We start from the raw sequence: 20,072 nt of genomic DNA, 5'->3' as shown, positions 1-20,072 counted from the left end.
AACACAAGTCAATTGAAGAAGAATTAATTATATTTATAGAGAGAAAAACCGTTGATGGCTGCTGGAGGGATGCTTAAAGGTCACAAGCAGCCTTGAGAGCCACAGTTGAAAACTGCTGACCTAGTGTCTAAAACTGGGTTTCAATCTCAGTTCTAGCTTTTCTAATTTATTGTACTTTTAATAAATCTTATGTAAATTAGTTTCTTGTGAAGAGATGAGAAGTATTTCATTCTTTGGAGTATGTTATAAAATGAATATCTTCCTTTCTCTCTCTCTCTCTCTCTCTCTTTCACTTTCCAACCCTCTCCATCCAAGTTCAATTCAAAATGGATGATTGTTCAATAGGTTCAGTAACATTCACCTTTGAGTTCTCTACTTACATTCTCCTCTCAATGGAATATATTTTTCATTTTTATTTTTTTGTTGTCGGTTATTTCATGTCAACAGCTTAACTTTTTATTATGACAGCAGGAATTATGAAACAGAAATCTGGGATGGGCCCTTTTTTCCTAATTTTGTTTTCATTTGGGTTTTATAAATACTGTTATTAATATTTAGGTTTGAGTTTAATACCTTGACAAATTCCTGTATTAGCTGTGACAATGTTAAGGTCCTGCTGTCATTAGATAATATCACAAGATGATGGTGATACCATCACAGTTTGAAATGGTGACTTTACTATTTCTATAGTAGTTATAAAACAGAACTAGGTTTAATTATATCAATGAAAAATGAACTGAAATATATCTTTATAGATTATCTCCAGAGTTGGAAAACCTAGAAATCCTTCAAATGCTTCCATTTTGTTTGCTTCTTTCACCAAACCAAACCTGCTGTATGCTTCCTTGTAAGCTTTCCTTTTAAACTGGAAAAAAAACAAAACAAAACAAAAAAAAGAACAACTACCTTTAGAGTTCAAAAGACCCAGCAGTGGTCTGTATTGCAAAAATAAGTTAATTACAATGTAAAAAAATCTGTTTTTTGTCTGTGGTCAGTAAGTGTTATTTCCTATTTGCTTCTATCTAGAAATCGGATGAAATAACTACTATTTCCTTCAAACTTTGCTTTTGTGACTTGGACGTCAATGTTTTAAGACCGACCTATTTTCAATTACATTTCAGACAGATTCAATGCTAAGTTGCTGAAGCAGAAATATCATTATAGCAAATATTCTGCTCAGTACCATAGATTTGCTTGTCAGTTGCTTGACCTTAACCACTTGAGCATGTCCCTTTAGTGGGGGAGTACCATAGCCATGGGTTGAGAGGTATTCTTTGGAGGTTTGAATAAATGTAACAAAAGCAATGTTTGAAAGAAATATTAACAATTTTTCATACTTTCTAGTGGTAAGCAAATAGGAAATAACAGTTATTACCCAAGGACAAAAATCATGTTACACAGTGTAATATGTTCACAAAATAGAAATGAATTATAGTGTTTTAAATAGATCCTTGTTAAATGAAGGGTGCTCTCTAAAACATTAGAGTTCATTTTTCCTTTAAACTTTTCCAGTGTTAAAACAGTATTTCTTCTTCAACCTCTGCACTTTTATATTTAAAAACTATTCTTCAACACAACCATTATTTTTTCTTTTTTTATCCTGCACTATTTTTATCATATTCTTTTACTGCCTTAACTTGTTAGATTCTCTCCAGGAATAAATACTAGGCACCAGTTTATGTATCTGTCCTACTGTTGTTTGATGAATTACATCACAAATACTTCCTATGATGTTTGTTTATTTCACATGTTAGCAATGACATCTCTCTTCTTACAGCAATTATTCAAATAGACTTGGTTGTCTTATGATTCATAAGGCCTGGGTATAACCTGGTTTTCATGGTGTGAAAGTGACTGAGATGACAACACTGCTATCTGAATGGGACACCAGTCTGTGACAGGATTTAATTTCCTAGCTATTGCTGGAACTCATAGCTGAGTAGATTGGAGCAATATGATATGAAGTGTTTTGCTCAAGAACACAATGTCCAGGAATCAAAAGCATGATCTTTACAATTCGGAGTGCAAAGCCCTAACTAACACACACCTCGAGTAATTATTCAAAAAGATTAACAAACATCGGTTCTCTGTTTTCTACATACATATTAACTCTGTTGATAAATGCTTATAATCATTTTATATTCATCAGGTTAAAAATAGAATGTGGGTAACCAGTTATGGTACAAAACCAAAGGCTGAAGTCAAATATAGATATATTTAAATCTCAGATTAACCAAATGACATCAATTATGACAACCCATCCAACCCATGTCAGCATGGAAAAGCTGATGTAAAACTGATGAGGATTATAGATACTTATATGAATATCCTAAATATATTGAAGAACCAACAATTAGGGTGTCATTTTGCTCAGCTTCTTAAAGAAAGTTGGAATTAGATGGTACCTGCAGCCATTTAGCTAATTTCATATAAAAAGTAATGGATGTGTTGGTCCTCAAATAGAAAAATGTTAATTTCTTGGAGTACAAGAAAATAATTTGAACCTAGACATTTAGCTTTACATCATCATATACTGGGAGGTGGGGGGTAATCTTTTGTGATATAATTACATCTAATTTCACAGTTTTACAGCCTTCCTTCTTGTTTTCGTTTTTGTACTAATTTATTTATTTGCCTTTAAGGAAGATCCACGGAAAACACGTTCAAATTCATTAAGAACGGCAGCTACACCAGATGCTCCTAAACCTTTTGTACGATCGTCATCTAATGAGGATCTCTTAAATAATCTTGGACCTTTGCCGGTAAGTAACTGTCTTAAATATCACATTGATTTCTCTGTTGTTGGTAATCCACCATAAGATTCACACCCATTGATTTTCCACTGTAAATTTTTAAATACTTTTATCTTAGTTTTAAAATACAAAACTATGTATAATTTCTTAGTTGTCACTGACGATATAAATATTTCAATCTAGAAGTTTTAGTTGTCATTAATAAACTACTTCAAGTCCTTTCATCTTATTTCAATCTTTCCTTTTCAATTTAAAAAAGAAAATCTAAGTCTTACTCCATCTCTCATTCTTAATTTGTTAAACTTAATTTTTTTTTTTTGTTTTACATAATCTAATGGCAGTGTTCTTGCATGGCCACAACCTCTAGCTGAATAAGCTCTGTGGTCCATTTCTATGAGAATTTCATTGTGACTAGACAGTGATATTACCTAATCTTAACTTCACCTGAATTGTAGCGTATATCCTTGTATAAAAGGGAGGAAACACCATTTCTAGCCTCTTGGAGTTTTCAGTGATATTCAGCAATTAAGTTTATTTTCAGTGCAGAGACAATGTAGGGTCGAGAGGACACTAGGTTTTGCCAAGGACAAGACAACCTCACTTGTGCTGATGTTAAAAAATGCATCCATCACACACACTGTGCAAAGTAGTTGGTGTTAGACAGGGCATCCAGCCATAGAAACCATTACAAAAACTAAGTTATGTGGAACACAGCATGGTTGTCTGAGCTGTCAGATTCTGTTGATTCATTCAACTTATGCTAGCATGGAATATGGATGTAAAATTATTATACTAATTCTCTGCAACAACAAGACTTAACTATAGTTAGCTTGCGGCAGAGTATATTCTTATAAAGTTTCTTGCATGCTACAGTTATCTATTGTTTTAATGTATCCATCTTAGTTACTTCACACAATGTCAGTATAAAACTTCAGATTTACCTTGTTACCTTATTGCCTTATGATCTCACTTTGTTAATTGTTGTCTGTCTGACTTTAATATATGGATAAATATATATATACTCTTCTTCTATTTTGTAGCCTGGCTGGGAAGAACGTATTCACACAGATGGCAGAGTATTTTATATAGATCATAGTAAGTACTTTAGGTGTTTGGTATATGACAAAACCAAGTAGAATACTTGGTGAAGTGGTTTTGGTTCAGGCAGATATCCATTGGCAATATAACTTTTGCTGCTAAATATTTTGAAGTCTGTAAATTAAGAACTGAGTGCCTTTTCAAGATTCTTTATGTTGCGTTGAAGGATGGATGTCAGTGGAAGTGACTCGGGAGAGAAGGTGATGACTGGCAGTACAGAAAGGGTGAAGAGCAGTAGAAAATAAAATTGTAGATAGGGTAAGGATGAGAGGTAAGGATGAGAGGTAGGGTAAAGGTTGCAAGAGTATTTGGAGAGTGAGAGATGTTTAGTGATAGGGATGGAGTGGTCAAAAGTATATGGACTGAATTTGGTGAGAGTGATCAGTGGTAGATATAAGACAGGGGTAAGAATGAGGTATGGCTGTCAAGAATAAGTGATTCTTTGGAGAGTGAGAGATAACTGGTAGCACAGAAATATGTAGTTCTGCTCTCATTTAATTGCTGCAGAATATTGCAGTAGTAGGAGGAGTGATAGAGAGATAATGGAGTGGAGAAGGTTTAACTAGGACAAATTTGGTGAAGAGCCCAATTGTGTGCATTCCAGAACCTCAGTTTTGTGATTGAGGAGTCTTCTTGAGCACTCTGTATCATCAATCATGCGATACTTTGCCATCTCTTCTGGCAAGCTCAAAATTTTGAGATCAGCCTTCACTACTTTGTCCTATGTCTTCTTGGGTTTCCATCCACATGAAATGATCAGCACTTTCTTATACAGCTGTCCTCATCCAAACACATCACATGACCAAACCACCAGTCTTCTCTATTGTAAACTACATCTGATTGTTCTTATGCCCAGTTTTTCTCTCAACACATTTGTATCTTTTTGATCATGCACTCTTATGTTGCGCATCCAAAGGAGCATACTATTTATTTTCTAGTCTTCATATGTCCTCTGCATTCAGGACCCACATTTCAATACCATTACAGTTTGTATACAGTCATCATACAATCTGCCTTTCACTCTGAGAGGAAAGTCTTTTGTTACCAGTAGAGGTAATAGTTCTTTGAACTTTCTCTAGCCTATTCTTATTCTGGTTCTTATATTTTCAGAACATCTTTCCTGGCATTTGAGAAAGATGTATTTGTGTGCTCTTAGTATTTATTTTACTTGACATCTGCTGCATAAAAGTCTTTCTCTATTCACCTGCCTATGATATCACTACTCTTCTTGCATGTCCATAGTTTGCACTGGGTACTCCATAAGGAATTTATACCTACTCCTTTTCTATATATCAAGAAAGGTTATTTCTCTGCTACTTGATCCTATAAGTTGATGTCTGTAAAATTGCATGGCCTCAAAGTAAATTGATATGAAATTATGACTTACAAAATGCTACTCCTTATTTCTAAGGTTTCTTGTTTCTTCATCTTACTTTTAATTCTAAGTTTCTAATAGATATTTTAAGATATTTCGCCATTTAAAGTGAATAAAAAAATATATTTAATAGGTGCAGGCATGGCCATGTGGTTGAGAAATGGGCTTCTTAGCCCTATAGTTTCAGGTTCAGTTCCACTGCATAGCAACTTGAGCATATGTCATCTATGCCCTGAGCTGACCAAATCCATTCAAGGCTTTGGTAGATGGAAACTGAAAGGAACCTGTTTTGTGTGTGTGTGTATACACACACACACACACACACACACTTGTTTTGGCATCTTGTGATGGTTGTAAGTGAGCATCACTGTCATATAAGCAATCCAGTCTTCCATGAAAAAGCTATAGCTATGGGGAGATACTAACTTATTTGGAAATAAGTAAGAGTTGGTGACAGGAAGGGCATCCAGTCATAGAAAATCTGCCTCATTGAATTCCATTTGACGCATGCAAACATAAAAATCTATATCCATCTGGTTGGGGGACTTACCTAGACCAATACAACTCATCCATGCCAGACGCCTTCATCTTAAAATAGCAGTTTTCATATCGTTTACTTGATATCCAGTGTTTTCCACTAAGTAATTCATACACGCTCTTTTGTATGTCCATGCATGGGTTTCCAGAGAAAGAGATTGCTCAATATTTCATTCTTGCTTCTCCAGCAGTGTCCTGCATAACATATTCTTTTTTCTCTGATTATTTGAGGTGATGGTAGGAAGACTGTCATGCTGTTGTTGTTTTGTAAGTTGTTGCTGCTAAGAAAGATTGAGAACTGCACAAAGCATTCTTGTGTACGTAATGTCAAGCATAGAAAAGTGGATGTTAAATGAAAATGATATTTTTCTATTTCCATTAGTATTTTTTTTATTAAATAATGTTTTATTATTTTTTGTCAATGTGATTCACAAAGTAAGGGAATATATATATATTTTATATAATGGGATACAACAGACAGAGAGAATAGAATCTGTTTCCCATTTTATACTGTATTATTCTTGAGTTATTTCATGTTGTGTTTTCTTCCAGATACCAGAAGTACAATGTGGGAAGATCCCCGACTGCAGAAGCTTGGAGGTCCAGTAAGTATATTTTCTTTTAACATTTATTTCATTTATTAAGGTATGGCAGGTTAACCAAAATAGTGTTGTCTGATATTACAGTGTTTTCAGTCAGCCAAAATCCTGATGCATCAGGCAGGGCAATTGTATTCAATGTAGGTGCATGTATGGCTGTGTGGGGGAGAAATTTGCTTCCCAACCACCTGTTTTCAGATTCAGTCGCACTGCATGACACAATGGGCAAGTGCCTTCAACTATAGCCCCTAGTCGACCAAAGCCTTGTGAGTGGATTTAGTAGATGGAAAACTGAAAGAAATCCATTATATATGCATGTGTCTGTGTCTCCTTGTCTTGGCCTTACTGGGTAATTATAAACAAGTGTCATCATCATCAAAGTGGAGTCCTTTGTTTCCAATCTTCTCAGAAAATATTTCTGGCGATGGGGGAAATATTACCTTGTTTGGAAATAGTGAAGGTTAGCAATAGGAGGGGCATTCAGTTGTAGAAAATCTGTCTTATTTAATTCCATCTGACCAATGCAAGCATGGAAAAATGGACATTAGCATGATGATGGTATTGTCTACTTAGTCATGTTTGGATGAGGAATTGATTTTGAGGTAGGATTTTATGGTTGGGTGCTCTTCCTGTCATCAATCCTCACCTGATTTTTCAGGCAAAGGATTTTCATATTCCACACGTCTTTGACAGTGCAGACTGGTTGGAATGTCAACATCAGTTACTTGGGTAGTGACTAATGAAATATCAAGATTAATGTTTATCCATATGCATACATGTGCTGACACACACAAATATGGAAGGCTTTTGCATAGTTTCTATCTTTTAAATCCACTCACGAGGGATTTGTCAGCATAAAGTGACAGAAGAGACTTGTCCACAGTGCCATACAATGGAACTGAACCCAGAATTCATATGGTTTGCAAAGCAAACTTCTTGTTAAATGTTTTCTTGAAGTAAATGAAGGAAACTTCCTGCCTAAAACTTTCTGTGATTCATTGTTTTAATTACTATTTAATTTTGGTGAGTGTCAATCAGATATGGAGCAATACAAGCCTGTTGAACTATTACAGCTCTTTCTTACACTTCTCTGTATCTCAATCGTTTTCATTGTCATTTTATCTCCTATCAATGCCATTGTATAGTGTATATCAATGGCTAAAATCTTTTTCAGATTCAGTCTATTTAAAATAATTTGCTATGAAGACACCAAGTACAAACTATTAATCATTCTTGTAATTTAATTTAATTTAATTTAATTTTTATTTTCTTTTTTTACCCTTTGTAGGCAGTTCCATATTCTCGGGATTATAAAAGAAAATATGATTACTTCCGATCCAAACTTCGCAAACCTGTAAGTTATATTATTCTTCTGCCCTTCCTTAGGAATTGAATTAAGGAGATTCTTCTGTACTTTTACACTCTTGCCATCTCACCCAAGTCACATTTGCTAAATATCCTTCCTAAATCAATAAAATAAGTACCAGTAATATATTGAATCAATTTAATCAACAAAAGCTTTTTGCCTTAAAAAATGATAAAGCGGTCTTGTGCAAAATATTAATCATCGCAAATGGAGATACAAGGGAGAGAATTCTTCCCTCAAACGCGTTACTCGGTTTCTCGTTGGTTTGGACACAAACTATTTTTTGGAAAACAGGTGGTTATCATCTGCCTTGAATATTGTGTACGTGGGTGTGTGGGTGCTTATGTTCGTGTTTCGAGTACCCAATGCTATGACAAATTACAAACAACCTCCAACTGCTTGACAAATTTGTTCCTCTCCAACATCAGTTGTATATAACCCTGATTTTATCAATAACAATAATCACCATCCCAACTTTTATTAGAATCTAAGTTATAAATATTGTTATATATCAGACATAAAGATTAATAAAAGAATATTACAGCCATCACTCTGAAATGGTAGCATGGACCATACTTTTGTTAATTGCTTTAAATGTCTGTGTAATTGTGATTAAACATAGATACCCTTAAGGGCTTAACCCCTTTGACTTTGTGGAGCATCTACAATGTGATGGATGGAGGAAGAGTAAGCTATCCCAGTCACTAGGCTGCTACTTTCTTTATTGACTCTCAAAAGGATGAAAGACAAAGTGAGATTTGGTGAGAATTGGACTCAGACACAGGTGTAATGAATATTTATTACACTAACACAGGCCATGGCTTACTTTTATACATTATCATGTAAAAGAATTGGTTGAACTGAATTCCACTCTAACAGGATACAAATTTTGCATTTACAAACTTCCTGTAATGCACACATAAAAAATCACTTTGTGCAGTATGTCTGATATGCAAATAAACTTGCACACAAACACTAGAAAATGTTTCCTTCCTTAGTTTGTTTTTGACACATATATAAAAATATTTCTGTCTATATGTAAATACAGCTTTTGCTGCTATATTTGTACGAAGATTTGGGCAGAAGATTGATAAGAATTGTTAGAGCATTGGGAAAAAATTACAGTATATCTTCTGGTTTCTTCTATTCTGAGTTAAAATTCCACTGAGTTCAATTTTACCCTTCATCCCTCTAGGATTGATAAACTAAAGTACTAATCTAGTGCTTGGGTTGATATACTCAACTAAATCCACCCAGCTCAAAACTGCTGGCTTTTTGCCCAAATTAGAAAACTTTATTAGTTACTCTTATTAGCATTTGCTGAAATGTCACAGGCTGTGTGTATGTATTATACCACTAACACTAGACATGTCACTGCATCAATTAAAACTGGAATTAATGTAATACCTTTTCTGATAGTAACATGTTAATGTTCTCTTTTTCAGGTCAATGTTCCGAACAAAATTGATATCAAAATATCACGGTCAAACGTATTTGAAGATTCTTTCCGTGTCATAATGAATGTGAAGAAAGTAGATCTACTTAAAACCAGGTTTGTTTATTTCTATAAACTTTTACTTCTTCTTTTAATCAAACCTCTTTTTATTTATTTTTTTTTTTTTTCAAAATTAGTACATCTATTCTCATTTATCACAGAGGTTTGGTTTCATAAAACAGTGATAAATGAACCATATCCACATACATTGTACATTGGGATGAAAGTAAATTCATTGACATCAAACTCGCTGCACACAGCAGTAAAGCTTCCACCATTTCATATTTTCTTGATCAAAAGCACCCACTACACTCTCTGAGTGGTTGGCGTTAGGAAGGGCATCCAGCTGTAGAAACTCTGCCAAATCAGATTGGAGCCTGGTGTAGCCATCTGGTTTCACCAGTCCTCAGTCAAATCGTCCAACCCATGCTAGCATGTAAAGCGGACGTTAAACGACGATGATGATGATGATGATCTCTACCTTTTCCTGGAGAGAATACACTTACCTGCATCATTTGTTAGGATCAGGTGCCATTGTACTTTTTCTACTCACTGGTCCTGTGTCGATGGGTACAATTACATAAATCTATATAAAAAAATATGCAGCCTTGCAAGAGTCATGTAAACACAAGTGATAGTCAGTGCATTCTTGGTAACTGAGCTTTGTGAATGGCTGCTGGCTATAAGTAGAATTTTATTCTGATTGCTGACTTGTGTTATCACAGATCAATCCTTAATAAGTGTAACATGGTTCACAATTGAACAGAGTGTTATCCTTGATTAGTAATAAATGAGGCTCCATGTACATTAAAAGATCAGGCAACTTTGAGTTGCACAGTAAATAAATTTTCAAAATTTAGTTTTATTTTGCATATTTACACTTGAAATATATTCTGGTGACTGAAGTTTAATTTCTAACTACCGAAATTATCATATTTGGAGTTAATTAGTTAGTTTGTTCCTCCTTTAAAAGAACACGGGGCTACAAGAGCCATCCAGCCATTTTTGCCAATGCTAGTTTCGGGGCCTCACCTCAGCTCTTCTCACTTGATTGATTTCTTTTGCTGAATCGCTAAGTTATGGGAACATAAACACACCAACACTAGTTGTCAAGCAGTGGTAGCTTCCCCGGAAAATCACTTGACATTGTGTGCCTCCCTGTCAGCACATCATGTGCACTTTCAAAGCTGAGTGGATTGAAAAGTATCTTACTTGGAAAATTAGTGATTAATAATGATAAGAAATCCTACTGTAAAAAAAACTGTCTCCGCTAAATGTATATTCATCTAACTCCTGTTAGCATAGAAAAACATGTAAAAATATGAATCAACATCCATCTTTATTCACCAATTTTTTTTAGAATCTATTTTCACAAGACATCTATATTGAAACTGTGTTTAATTATAAGTACATTCTCGTTATCTCTAATATGTTAACGTTTTTTTTTCTTACCAGATTATGGATTGAATTTGATGGTGAAGTCGGTTTAGATTATGGCGGTGTTGCCAGAGAATGGTTCTATATGCTCTCTAAAGAAATGTTCAACCCTTACTATGGGTTATTTGAATATTCAGCTACGTAAGTTTTGAATTCTCTTAACCCTTTAGCATTCAGATTTCTTTGTTATGTTAAGGATACACACATCTGTGGAATGCTCAACCACTTACGTAATGATTCAGTTGGTTAAACAATTGGATCCTCATTGTTGAATGATGGAGATCCAACACCAGAGTGAGATGAATGGGCAAAGCTGACTGGACGTTCAAGCCATTTTGGTAACTGTACATGTTACTACTGGAGGTTAAAACAAATACACATGCAAAGAAATATACATAGAGAAAGTAAGAGAGAGACATTACACATGCATACAAACATAGGATGCTCATGCATATAAATAGAGAGAGGGAGAGAAAGAAATGTTAAAACATGGATCAGTCATGTGTCAAAACAGCTGTGCCAATGTGTCTCACATCTAACACCATATATAGCTAAGATTTACATCATACTTTTATTTCCTTGGTTGTTGTAAGTTAGGTGAGTTTTCAATGCAACATTGCTTCAGTGTTGTGGCATTTCATCTCTAACACCCACTGTTCTTTGATTTGACCTGACAGCTGTGTCTCCCAATGTCTTAGGTTAATATGATCAAAAGCAATCCAGACATGACCATCTTTTGTTTTCCTTTTGTATTGTCTAAGACTATATTGTTTGATGTGGAAAATTTGGCTATTCTAAGAGGAAAGAATGCATAGACATGTCAGGAGTTTTGTTGGTGAATTTTGGGAGGCATGGAATTTTTAAGGAGGTAATACCTTAACAGCTAATAACTGACATGAGTAGTTTAATCTATTCTTATACAATTCTGAGCATGAAAACACTGACTTCCAAAAGTCATGGCTACTGTGATGTTTCTTCTTTTCTTGTCTTTTCTTTGATTTGATAACCTTGTCCACAGGTGGCAGAGGTATTTAGATGAAATGTAATCCAAGTTGTGAGAGAAGCAGATGAGTTTGAGCAAAGATAGGATGCCACTGTTGTTAATTTAAAGGTATTTTTCAATATTTCTGTATTGAGTATTTATATTTTTTGACATTTTTTTCCTTCCTCTAGTGACAACTATACCCTCCAGATAAATCCTTTGTCAGGTGTGGCTAACGAAGAGCACTTAAGTTACTTTGAGTTCATTGGTCGGATTGCAGGAATGGCTGTGTATCATGGTAAATTGTTAGATGGTAAGTGGAACCTTATTGGTCTTTTACAGCTCTATTTTGTCAGTAAGATGTTGTTATCAGCTGTACTATATTTGCCATCAATATTGCCACCTGTCATTTTGTCATTTTCATATTATGTAAAATGTACATACATTCACTCACTCTCTCACCCTCTGTATCTCTATAACAACTATGTTGTATGAGGTACTGTGTATAGCTTTCAAGAACCTGAACATAAATGAGTTATGTGACTTGCAACCACTCCCACCCTCTTGTGTATAATGTGAGTAGCTGTGTAGCTCCTTTGCAGCAAGAAACATGTTCTGTTCTGGAACTTTTTCTCTCACTCTAAAACTCCATCCTATAACATAAAGCCCTCTCTATTCTAGCTCCTCTCAGTCAAACTGGATCTTATGAGCTGCATGTGACCTCACTAATACTGGTGCTATGAAAAAAAAGCACCTGATACATTCTGTAAAGTGGTTGGTTATAGGAAGAGTGTCCAGCTGTAGAAACCGTTCAACCCATGCCAGCCTGGAACATGGATGTTAAATGATGACAACACAAAACAGGCTTTTTTTCCTCAGTTTTGACCCTAACAAATCCCTTTGTGAGGCTTCAGTCAGCTGAGAGCTATAGCAGAAAACACTTGCCAAAGGTGCTACAGCACATGGAAACTGAATCTGAAACAGCACAGTTGAAAAGTGAACTTCTAGAACACAGCCATGCCAGTGACTATATTTTAAATAAGAACAGGTCACCTGTGTGCTTCAGTCAGTTCTAACTAAAAGTTAAAGAATTACTAAGGTCTTATAAAAGAACCATCTTAAATTCTGATCCAGATGTACATGATGTCCCATAAAATACATTGTCAGCAACCCCTTGGATAGAAAATAAAATAAGAAAACCACCTGCAGTATTTGAATAGTACATCTACTGTAACCCAGACATCTGTAACACCAAAGTGACTCTCTGACTTACATTCATCCAAATTAGATGCTTTAGTCTTACAAATGAGAAGGCAAGTTTGTTTGTTTAGAACATAAATATAGAAGCATCAAGAATTATTTAAAATAAATCTTTTGTGCAGAGTTTCTACCTTTTCTTCAATCCAAGGAGTTTCTGACCTTATGTATTATTTATAACTGGAATGACATTTGAAAGACTGAATTTGTCTTCCTTTTCAAAATTAATTGAAACAAACATATATTATTGAAAAAAGAATCCCTCTAGTCTTTTGTTACTATATTCCAGTTGAAATACACTAATTTTGCCCATATTACTGAAACAAGCAAACAAAATGCTAAAATGTTTTTTTATTTTTGTATTGTAGATTTATATATTTTTTTTTTAGTAACTCTGTTATTAATGTTAATGTTTTTCCTCTTGCAGCCTTTTTTATTCGTCCATTCTATAAAATGATGTTAGGAAAAACAATAAAACTTTCAGATATGGAATCAGTGGTAAGTGAATTTTTACTTTCTCTCAATAGCTTCAATTTGTGTGTGTGTGAATCAGAAGTTACAGAGTACTCAAGAGCTGAGAGTTTCATGCATAAGAATTTATGTTGCGCGCACGCACGCACACACACACACACACACACACACACACACACACACACACACACACACACACAAGAGGCACTTATCGTATTATACATACACACACAGACTTAAGGCTATGTATTTAAGAAGTTTGCTTTCCAGCCATGTGGTCTTGGATTCAGTCCTACTGTGTGACACCATGATCAAAAATCTACTATAACCTTAAGCTGATCAAAGCCTTGTGAGTGGATTTGGTGGACCAAAACTGAAAGAAGTCTGTCTTTCTGGAAAATATGTCTGGCCATGGGAAATATTATCTTGCTTGGAAACTGATGAGGGTTGGTGACAGGAGGGCATCTAGCTGTAGAAAATCTGTCTCAACTAGTTCCATCTGACCCATGCAAGCATGGAAAAGTGGATGTTTAATAATGGTGGTGGCGGTGACAACGATTTGTGGGTTGGTTGTTTGTATCTTCTTGTCTTGGCATCACATACTGGTTGTAAAGCAAGTATCACTCTTGTACAAGCAGTGTCATTTATTTACAGCCTTCTGTCAAAACATGGGGAAATTATATTAACAGTCCTAATTAGTGAAGTATTTGAAGAGAGATGTCATTCACAAGGCATTTGTCAGCCTGAGGCTTTAGAAGAAAACAAACATTTGCTACAAACACTGTCGATGCTGTGTAACAGGAATGAAACCAGAACCATAGTGTGTTTCATGCTGAGGCACTGCCTTGAAGTGTTTTTAGTTGAACAAATCAACTTTTTTTTTTTTTTTTTTAGCCTGCTACTTATTCTATTGGTCTGTTAAGTTACGGACATGTAAACTCACCAACACTGGTTGTCAAACAGTGGTTGGGAACAAACACAGACACAAAGACACACAGACAGATATATACATACAACAGGTTTCTTTCTGTTTCTGCCTGCCACTAACTCGGCTTTGGTCAGCCTGAAGCTATAGTAGACAACACTTCCCCAAGGTGTCATGCAGTGAAACTGAACCTGGAATCATGTGTTTGGGAAGCAAGCTTACCACACAGCTATGCCTGAATACTTTTTGCTAACAGTCAGCACTAAATGAGTGTGTGTGTGTGTGTGTGTATATATATATATATAAATATATATATATATCAGAAAATAAAATGACCAAGGAATAACTGGGTAATATGTACTTCATTAGCTTCATATTCAAGGCTGTGATGAAACTATAAAGTGTTACTCAAGCACTCAAATATGAGTCCAGTGCATCTTGTAGCAGAAACAGATGTAAGCTAATGAAGTTCATAAGATAATCGTTTATTCTTTTGTCATTTCAATTTCTTATTACCACTCTGTACTCGACTAGTTCTTTGATTTGAAGCATATGTATATTGAATTCTACACTAGGTTATTAGTTTCACAATGCCTTAGCAAAATATATAGATTTGGGGCTAATTATTTGACATTGTTGCCAAGAATGTAACATGACTGCATGCAAATTCCTAGTTTTTAGTGTTGAAACATTGCTGATAGCAATTAATACAGACACAAAGTGATGGAGAGAATAGTGTCATATCTGATTGAATCAACCTCTTCACTACTTGACTGGTGCTTTGTTATCAACTCTGAAAGAGTAAAGTTCAAAGTTCACTTAGAGCAGTGGTTCCCAACCTGTGGTCTGCAGACCCCTGGTGGTGTGCAAAGGTAGTACTGGGGGTCCATGAACTAAATTCAAAATTTCATATATATATATATATATATATATATATATATATATATATATATATATATATATATATATATACACATACATACATACACATAAGGATAAGCATATTAAAAGGGGTCTGTGGGAAAACTCATTTAAATGAAAGGGGTTGAGAACCATTGTGAAAAGGTTGGGAACCACTGACCTAGAGATTTGAAATCAAAAATAAAGGGATACAACTCTATGATACTAATCGTTGTATATGATGCTGCTGATTGTCATTTTACTAACTATGAAATATTTGTTTCATGTGATTTGCAGGATTCTGAATACCATAATTCATTAGTGTGGATTAAAGAAAATGACCCAACAGAACTTGATATCAGATTCTGTGTAGAAGAAGACTATTTTGGAGAGGTAAGTATATTTTCATTATATTGTCAGATTTTGGCTGTATTGTCATATAAATGCAAATCCCTAAGGAGGATCCCTAAGTTGTTTTATTAAAGTCCAGTACTTAAAGTGTCATGACTTTGACAAGTGTAAAATACATCTCCCTTTAGATAAAGATGGCAATCTGTTATATATAACATTCTCAGGAGAATTCATATTTCCTGATAGTTTGAGGATTCCATGTTCTGTACCTCTACAGTTGTGGAGAATTACACTGTCTGCTCTGATATCCATGAGGTACAATTTTGTAGTTTGAGTAGCTTGTTATTTTCTTCCAGTTCTTCAACAACAGAACTTTTAGAGTATTCATTTGTTCTGTTAAAATTTGCAGCCAAATTTCTCACAAATCATACTCATCATCAGCCAGGTGCCCTCCCTGTATCCAGGGATTGACTTTCCAAGACTCTCCAGTTCCTGCTGCGTTGTGCTGCATGTATACAATCAATCAGGCTCTTGTTTCCACTCCTTTCTTTGATGCCATCAGTTCATAAACCTTTTTGACAGCCTCTTGCTCTCTTTCTCTCAGCACTTTCTGTCAGGATGATCTTGGTCAGTGACTGATGGTGCATTCTATGTCCAAAGCATGGTTTCCTTGTTGACTTCATTCTTGACAACAGAAGTCTTTGGACTTTCATCTTTTCTAGAACTGCAATATTTGTTACTCTATCTTTCCAGCTTATTCTATGAAATCTGCAAAAGATTTACATCTCAAAAGCTTCTGTCTTCTCCATTGCTCTGTAATTTGTCCAAATTTCAGCCATGTAGAAGATGATTGCCATAATATAACAGTTTACTACCCTCAATTTTAGGTGCTGTGTTATTTCTCTTGGAGTGGAGATCTTTTACATTCTTATTGATGTTCTTTTAGCCTTGTTTATTCTTTGAGTAACTTCTATTTAGCAGCCTGCCTGATTTATTATTTGTCCTTAATACTTGAAGAATTTTCTTGTTCAAGCTTCTGACCATCTATTTTTTTTGACCATCTACTTCTGACCATCTACTTCTGACCATCTACTTCTGACCATCTACTTCTGACCATCTACTTCTGACCATCTACTTTTGACCATCTACTTTTTTTATTTGCTATAATAGCAAAAAATAAGCTAATGCAGTTATAGATACACTCTCTACAATATCCAGTAAAAACAAAAAGGAATGATCATTGTTTTGAATGTGAGTAGAAAGTTAATACAGAAAATAGTTGAAATGTTTGACAACAGCTGAGATGGAAATGGTCAAGAAATATATTGAAATATTACAAAAAAAAAAAATATCTGAAATGAAATTATCAAAATCAGGATGTGCAATTCCTCATGATCACTCATATTTGTGTGATGGTTTGGGTATAAACACTTCTCTAATAATGAAGTACAATTAATAGATTTGCCCTAGTCTTTGTAATGGTTTCTATAATGGTTTCAAAGAAAGTTGAAACTACAGCTGGTGTAAGGGCTTCAGCTTGAGAGTTTTTGACCTGGAGTAGCAGAACTTGTCAAGGGCCCCAGTTATGGGTTAAATAGCAAAGGCTGGTCCCATGCTTAACACATACAGGATTTTGAGGAAGGGTTGTCCCACCCCTCAACACATGTCACTGGTGTATCAACATGTCTTGATATCTGTCACATGAACCAGTTCCCTTGTCTATGAGTTAAATAAGCCTTGTGCTTTGTGGGTAAGCTTAGGAGAGTAGCTGAGTAAACTGTAAATAATCTGGCAGAAAGCAATGGGAGACCATTGCTGTACAATTCCCAGGAAGAATCACACATGGTGGTCCATGATAGCTGACACCAGTAAAATAGGTATAGCATGCACACACACACACACACATGTGTGCGCGTGTGCACACACAGAGAAAAAGAAAGAAAATTACCCATCAAACAAAGGACCAATCTAACTCCTGTCAAAGGAAATTTCTGTAGAGGATGGTGCAAAATAACCAAATGGTTACATGTTAAGCACTTGGATCCCAAATCATTCTGCAGTAGGTGTTAAGCAAGATACTTAACTCCATGTTGTCATTGTTATTATTTGAGTAAGGTTTGTATATCACAATCTCAGGTGTATTTTATGTAATTCCAGAGAGCTGAACGAGAGCTAAAACCTGGAGGAAAAGACATTGTAGTTTGTGAGGAGAATAAACTGGAATACATTGAGTAAGTATTTGATTTCAGGTTTAACTCTTTTGCATTTAAACCAACCATATCTGGCCCAAATATTCTGCCTGTTTTATGTTCAAACTGGCCAGATCAGGCCTTTCACACCTACCCTACAATGTCATACTAAAAGTAAACGAGCATATTGTCAAAATCTCAACTCAAGAAGATAATGCATGAGTAATTCAAAAGTGTGTGAATTAATAAGCTTTACATTAGACAGAAATTTGAATGCTAAAAGGGTTAAACAACCTACTTAACATTTTATGACACAAACTTTCTGCCTTAAAGTAATCTAAGGTGCAGATGTGGCTGTGTGGTAAGAAACTTCCTTCCCAACCACATGGCACCTTGGGCAAGTATCTTCTAGTATAGCCTCAGGCCGACCAAAGCCTTGTGAGTGGATTTGATAGATGGAAACTGAAAGAAGCCCATTGTATATATGCATATATATATATGTGTGTGTGTGTTTGTCTTTGTGTCTGTGTTTGTTCTCCTCCACTGCTTGACAACCAGTGTTGGTGTTGGTGTGTTTATGTTCCTATAACTTAGTGGTTCAGCAAATGTAACTGATAGAATAAGTACCAGGCTTATAAAAAGTAAGTACTGGGGTTGATACATTTGACTAAAAAATTCTTCAAAAAGGCGGTGCTCCAAAATAGCTACAGTCTAATGACTGAGACAAGTAAAAGATAAACGAAAAAAAGACTTCCTTCAAAATTTCATGTTAATTTTTGTTCCAAACACGAGATTAATAATGACATTGAAATGCAGGCAGAGTATTTCAATACAAATATAGTAATAATGATTAGATTAAATATTGTGTATGGCTTGTTCTTTGCCATGCTTATCATTGTGCCATTTTTCTGTTGTATTTTCCTGTAACCTAACTTGATAGAATCCCTCTTCTTCCTGTAACATGTATTATAATATAGCCTCAAATCAACCAATTCATTGTGAGTGAATTTCATGAATGGAAACTATAGATGCTCATTGTGTGTCTGTGTGTGTGTATATACAGTTGTGGTCAAAAGTTTGGAACGTTCTTTTAAAAATTAAAATTGTTATGCTCAAGTACAATTCTATTCTAATACATACAATGTTGAGATATACTTACCTAATAACTGATCCAATGATTCAATTAAAAGATATTGAACCATTGGATCAGTTATTAGGTAAGTATATCTCTATTTTATATATTTATTTGAATTAAATTATATTTAGGCATAACCATTTTAATTTTTTTTAAATGTTCCAGACTTTTGGCCATGACTGTGTGGTGTGTGTATGTTGTTGGCACTCCGTCGCTTATGACGTCGAGGGTTCCAGTTGATCCGATCAACGGAATAGCCTGCTTGTGAAATTAACGTGCAAGTAGCTGAGCACTCCACAGACACGTGTACCCTTAACGTAGTTCTCGGGGATATTCAGCGTGACACAGTGTGACAAGGCTGGCCCTTTGAAATACAGGTACAACAGAAACAGGAAGAAAGAGTGAGAGAAAGTTGTGGTGAAAGAGTACAGCAGGGTTCGCCACCATCCCCTGCTGGAGCCTCATGGAGCTTTAGGTGTTTTCGCTCAATAAACACTCACAACACCCGGTCTGGGAATCGAAACCTCAATCCTATGACCACGTGTCCACTGCCCTCATCACTGGGCCATTGCGCCTCCGGTGTGTGAATAAATATATATATACACACGCACACCACATATAGTGTGTGTCTATGCTTTAGTGTTTGTTCCTCCTCCCATGATTGCTTGTTGGTTTACAACCCTGTAACTTAGTGGTTTGGCAAAAATGGTGTAATAGAATAAGTATCATGATTGACTTGCTCAACTAAAACTTTCAAGGTGGTGCCCTAGCATGGCCACAGTCCAATGGCTGAGACAATTAAGAATGAAAGATATAATACAGATAATCAAAGATGATACTATTCTAGCAGAGTTCAAGTTTGTAGCTAGAGCTCATAGAACTCAAATACAGAAGTCTGAGTATACTTTTTTTTTATTATTTAATCAACTGAAAGTTACAAAAGTGACTAGAAGGCTGAGAGTTTTGTGCATTGTGCTTATCAGTTTTAATAAGTGCCATGCCTGAAACTCTTGGTCCTGCCAATTGAAAAATATATACACAAACACACATGCACTCATGTTTTGAGTTCTGTTTTCCTTGTTTTGTATTACTAAACCTGTGTGTGTGTGTGTGTGTGTCTGTGTGTGTTTATATAATATATATAAAACACATAATTGCTTGGAGATACATGAAGTATTTTATTTATGTGCCTAGTTTAAGTA

The 20,072-nt window shown here is 35.2% G+C and overlaps 1 protein-coding gene across 13 annotated transcripts in view; it reads left to right on the top strand.

The window, feature by feature from the left end:
• LOC106873354 (E3 ubiquitin-protein ligase NEDD4-like) overlaps positions 1 to 20,072 on the top strand; it is a 352,751-nt gene that overhangs the window by 325,194 nt on the left and 7,485 nt on the right. For all 13 annotated transcript variants that reach the window (XM_089347030.1, XM_089347032.1, XM_089347033.1 and 10 more), the window contains 10 exons: positions 2,643 to 2,762; positions 3,794 to 3,848; positions 6,316 to 6,368; positions 7,651 to 7,716; positions 9,174 to 9,280; positions 10,679 to 10,801; positions 11,834 to 11,955; positions 13,327 to 13,397; positions 15,493 to 15,588; positions 17,704 to 17,777. In XM_089347030.1, the coding sequence (XP_089203156.1) occupies positions 2,643 to 2,762; positions 3,794 to 3,848; positions 6,316 to 6,368; positions 7,651 to 7,716; positions 9,174 to 9,280; positions 10,679 to 10,801; positions 11,834 to 11,955; positions 13,327 to 13,397; positions 15,493 to 15,588; positions 17,704 to 17,777 (887 nt within the window). The remainder of the gene's footprint in view (positions 1 to 2,642; positions 2,763 to 3,793; positions 3,849 to 6,315; positions 6,369 to 7,650; positions 7,717 to 9,173; positions 9,281 to 10,678; positions 10,802 to 11,833; positions 11,956 to 13,326; positions 13,398 to 15,492; positions 15,589 to 17,703; positions 17,778 to 20,072) is intronic.

The sequence above is a fragment of the Octopus bimaculoides genome, chromosome 2, assembly GCF_046866305.1.
Source record: "Octopus bimaculoides isolate indiv1 chromosome 2, ASM4686630v1, whole genome shotgun sequence".
Taxonomy (NCBI): domain Eukaryota; kingdom Metazoa; phylum Mollusca; class Cephalopoda; order Octopoda; family Octopodidae; genus Octopus; species Octopus bimaculoides.
Note: the sequence above shows the minus strand (reverse complement) of the source record. Positions and strands in the feature narration are given on the sequence as shown.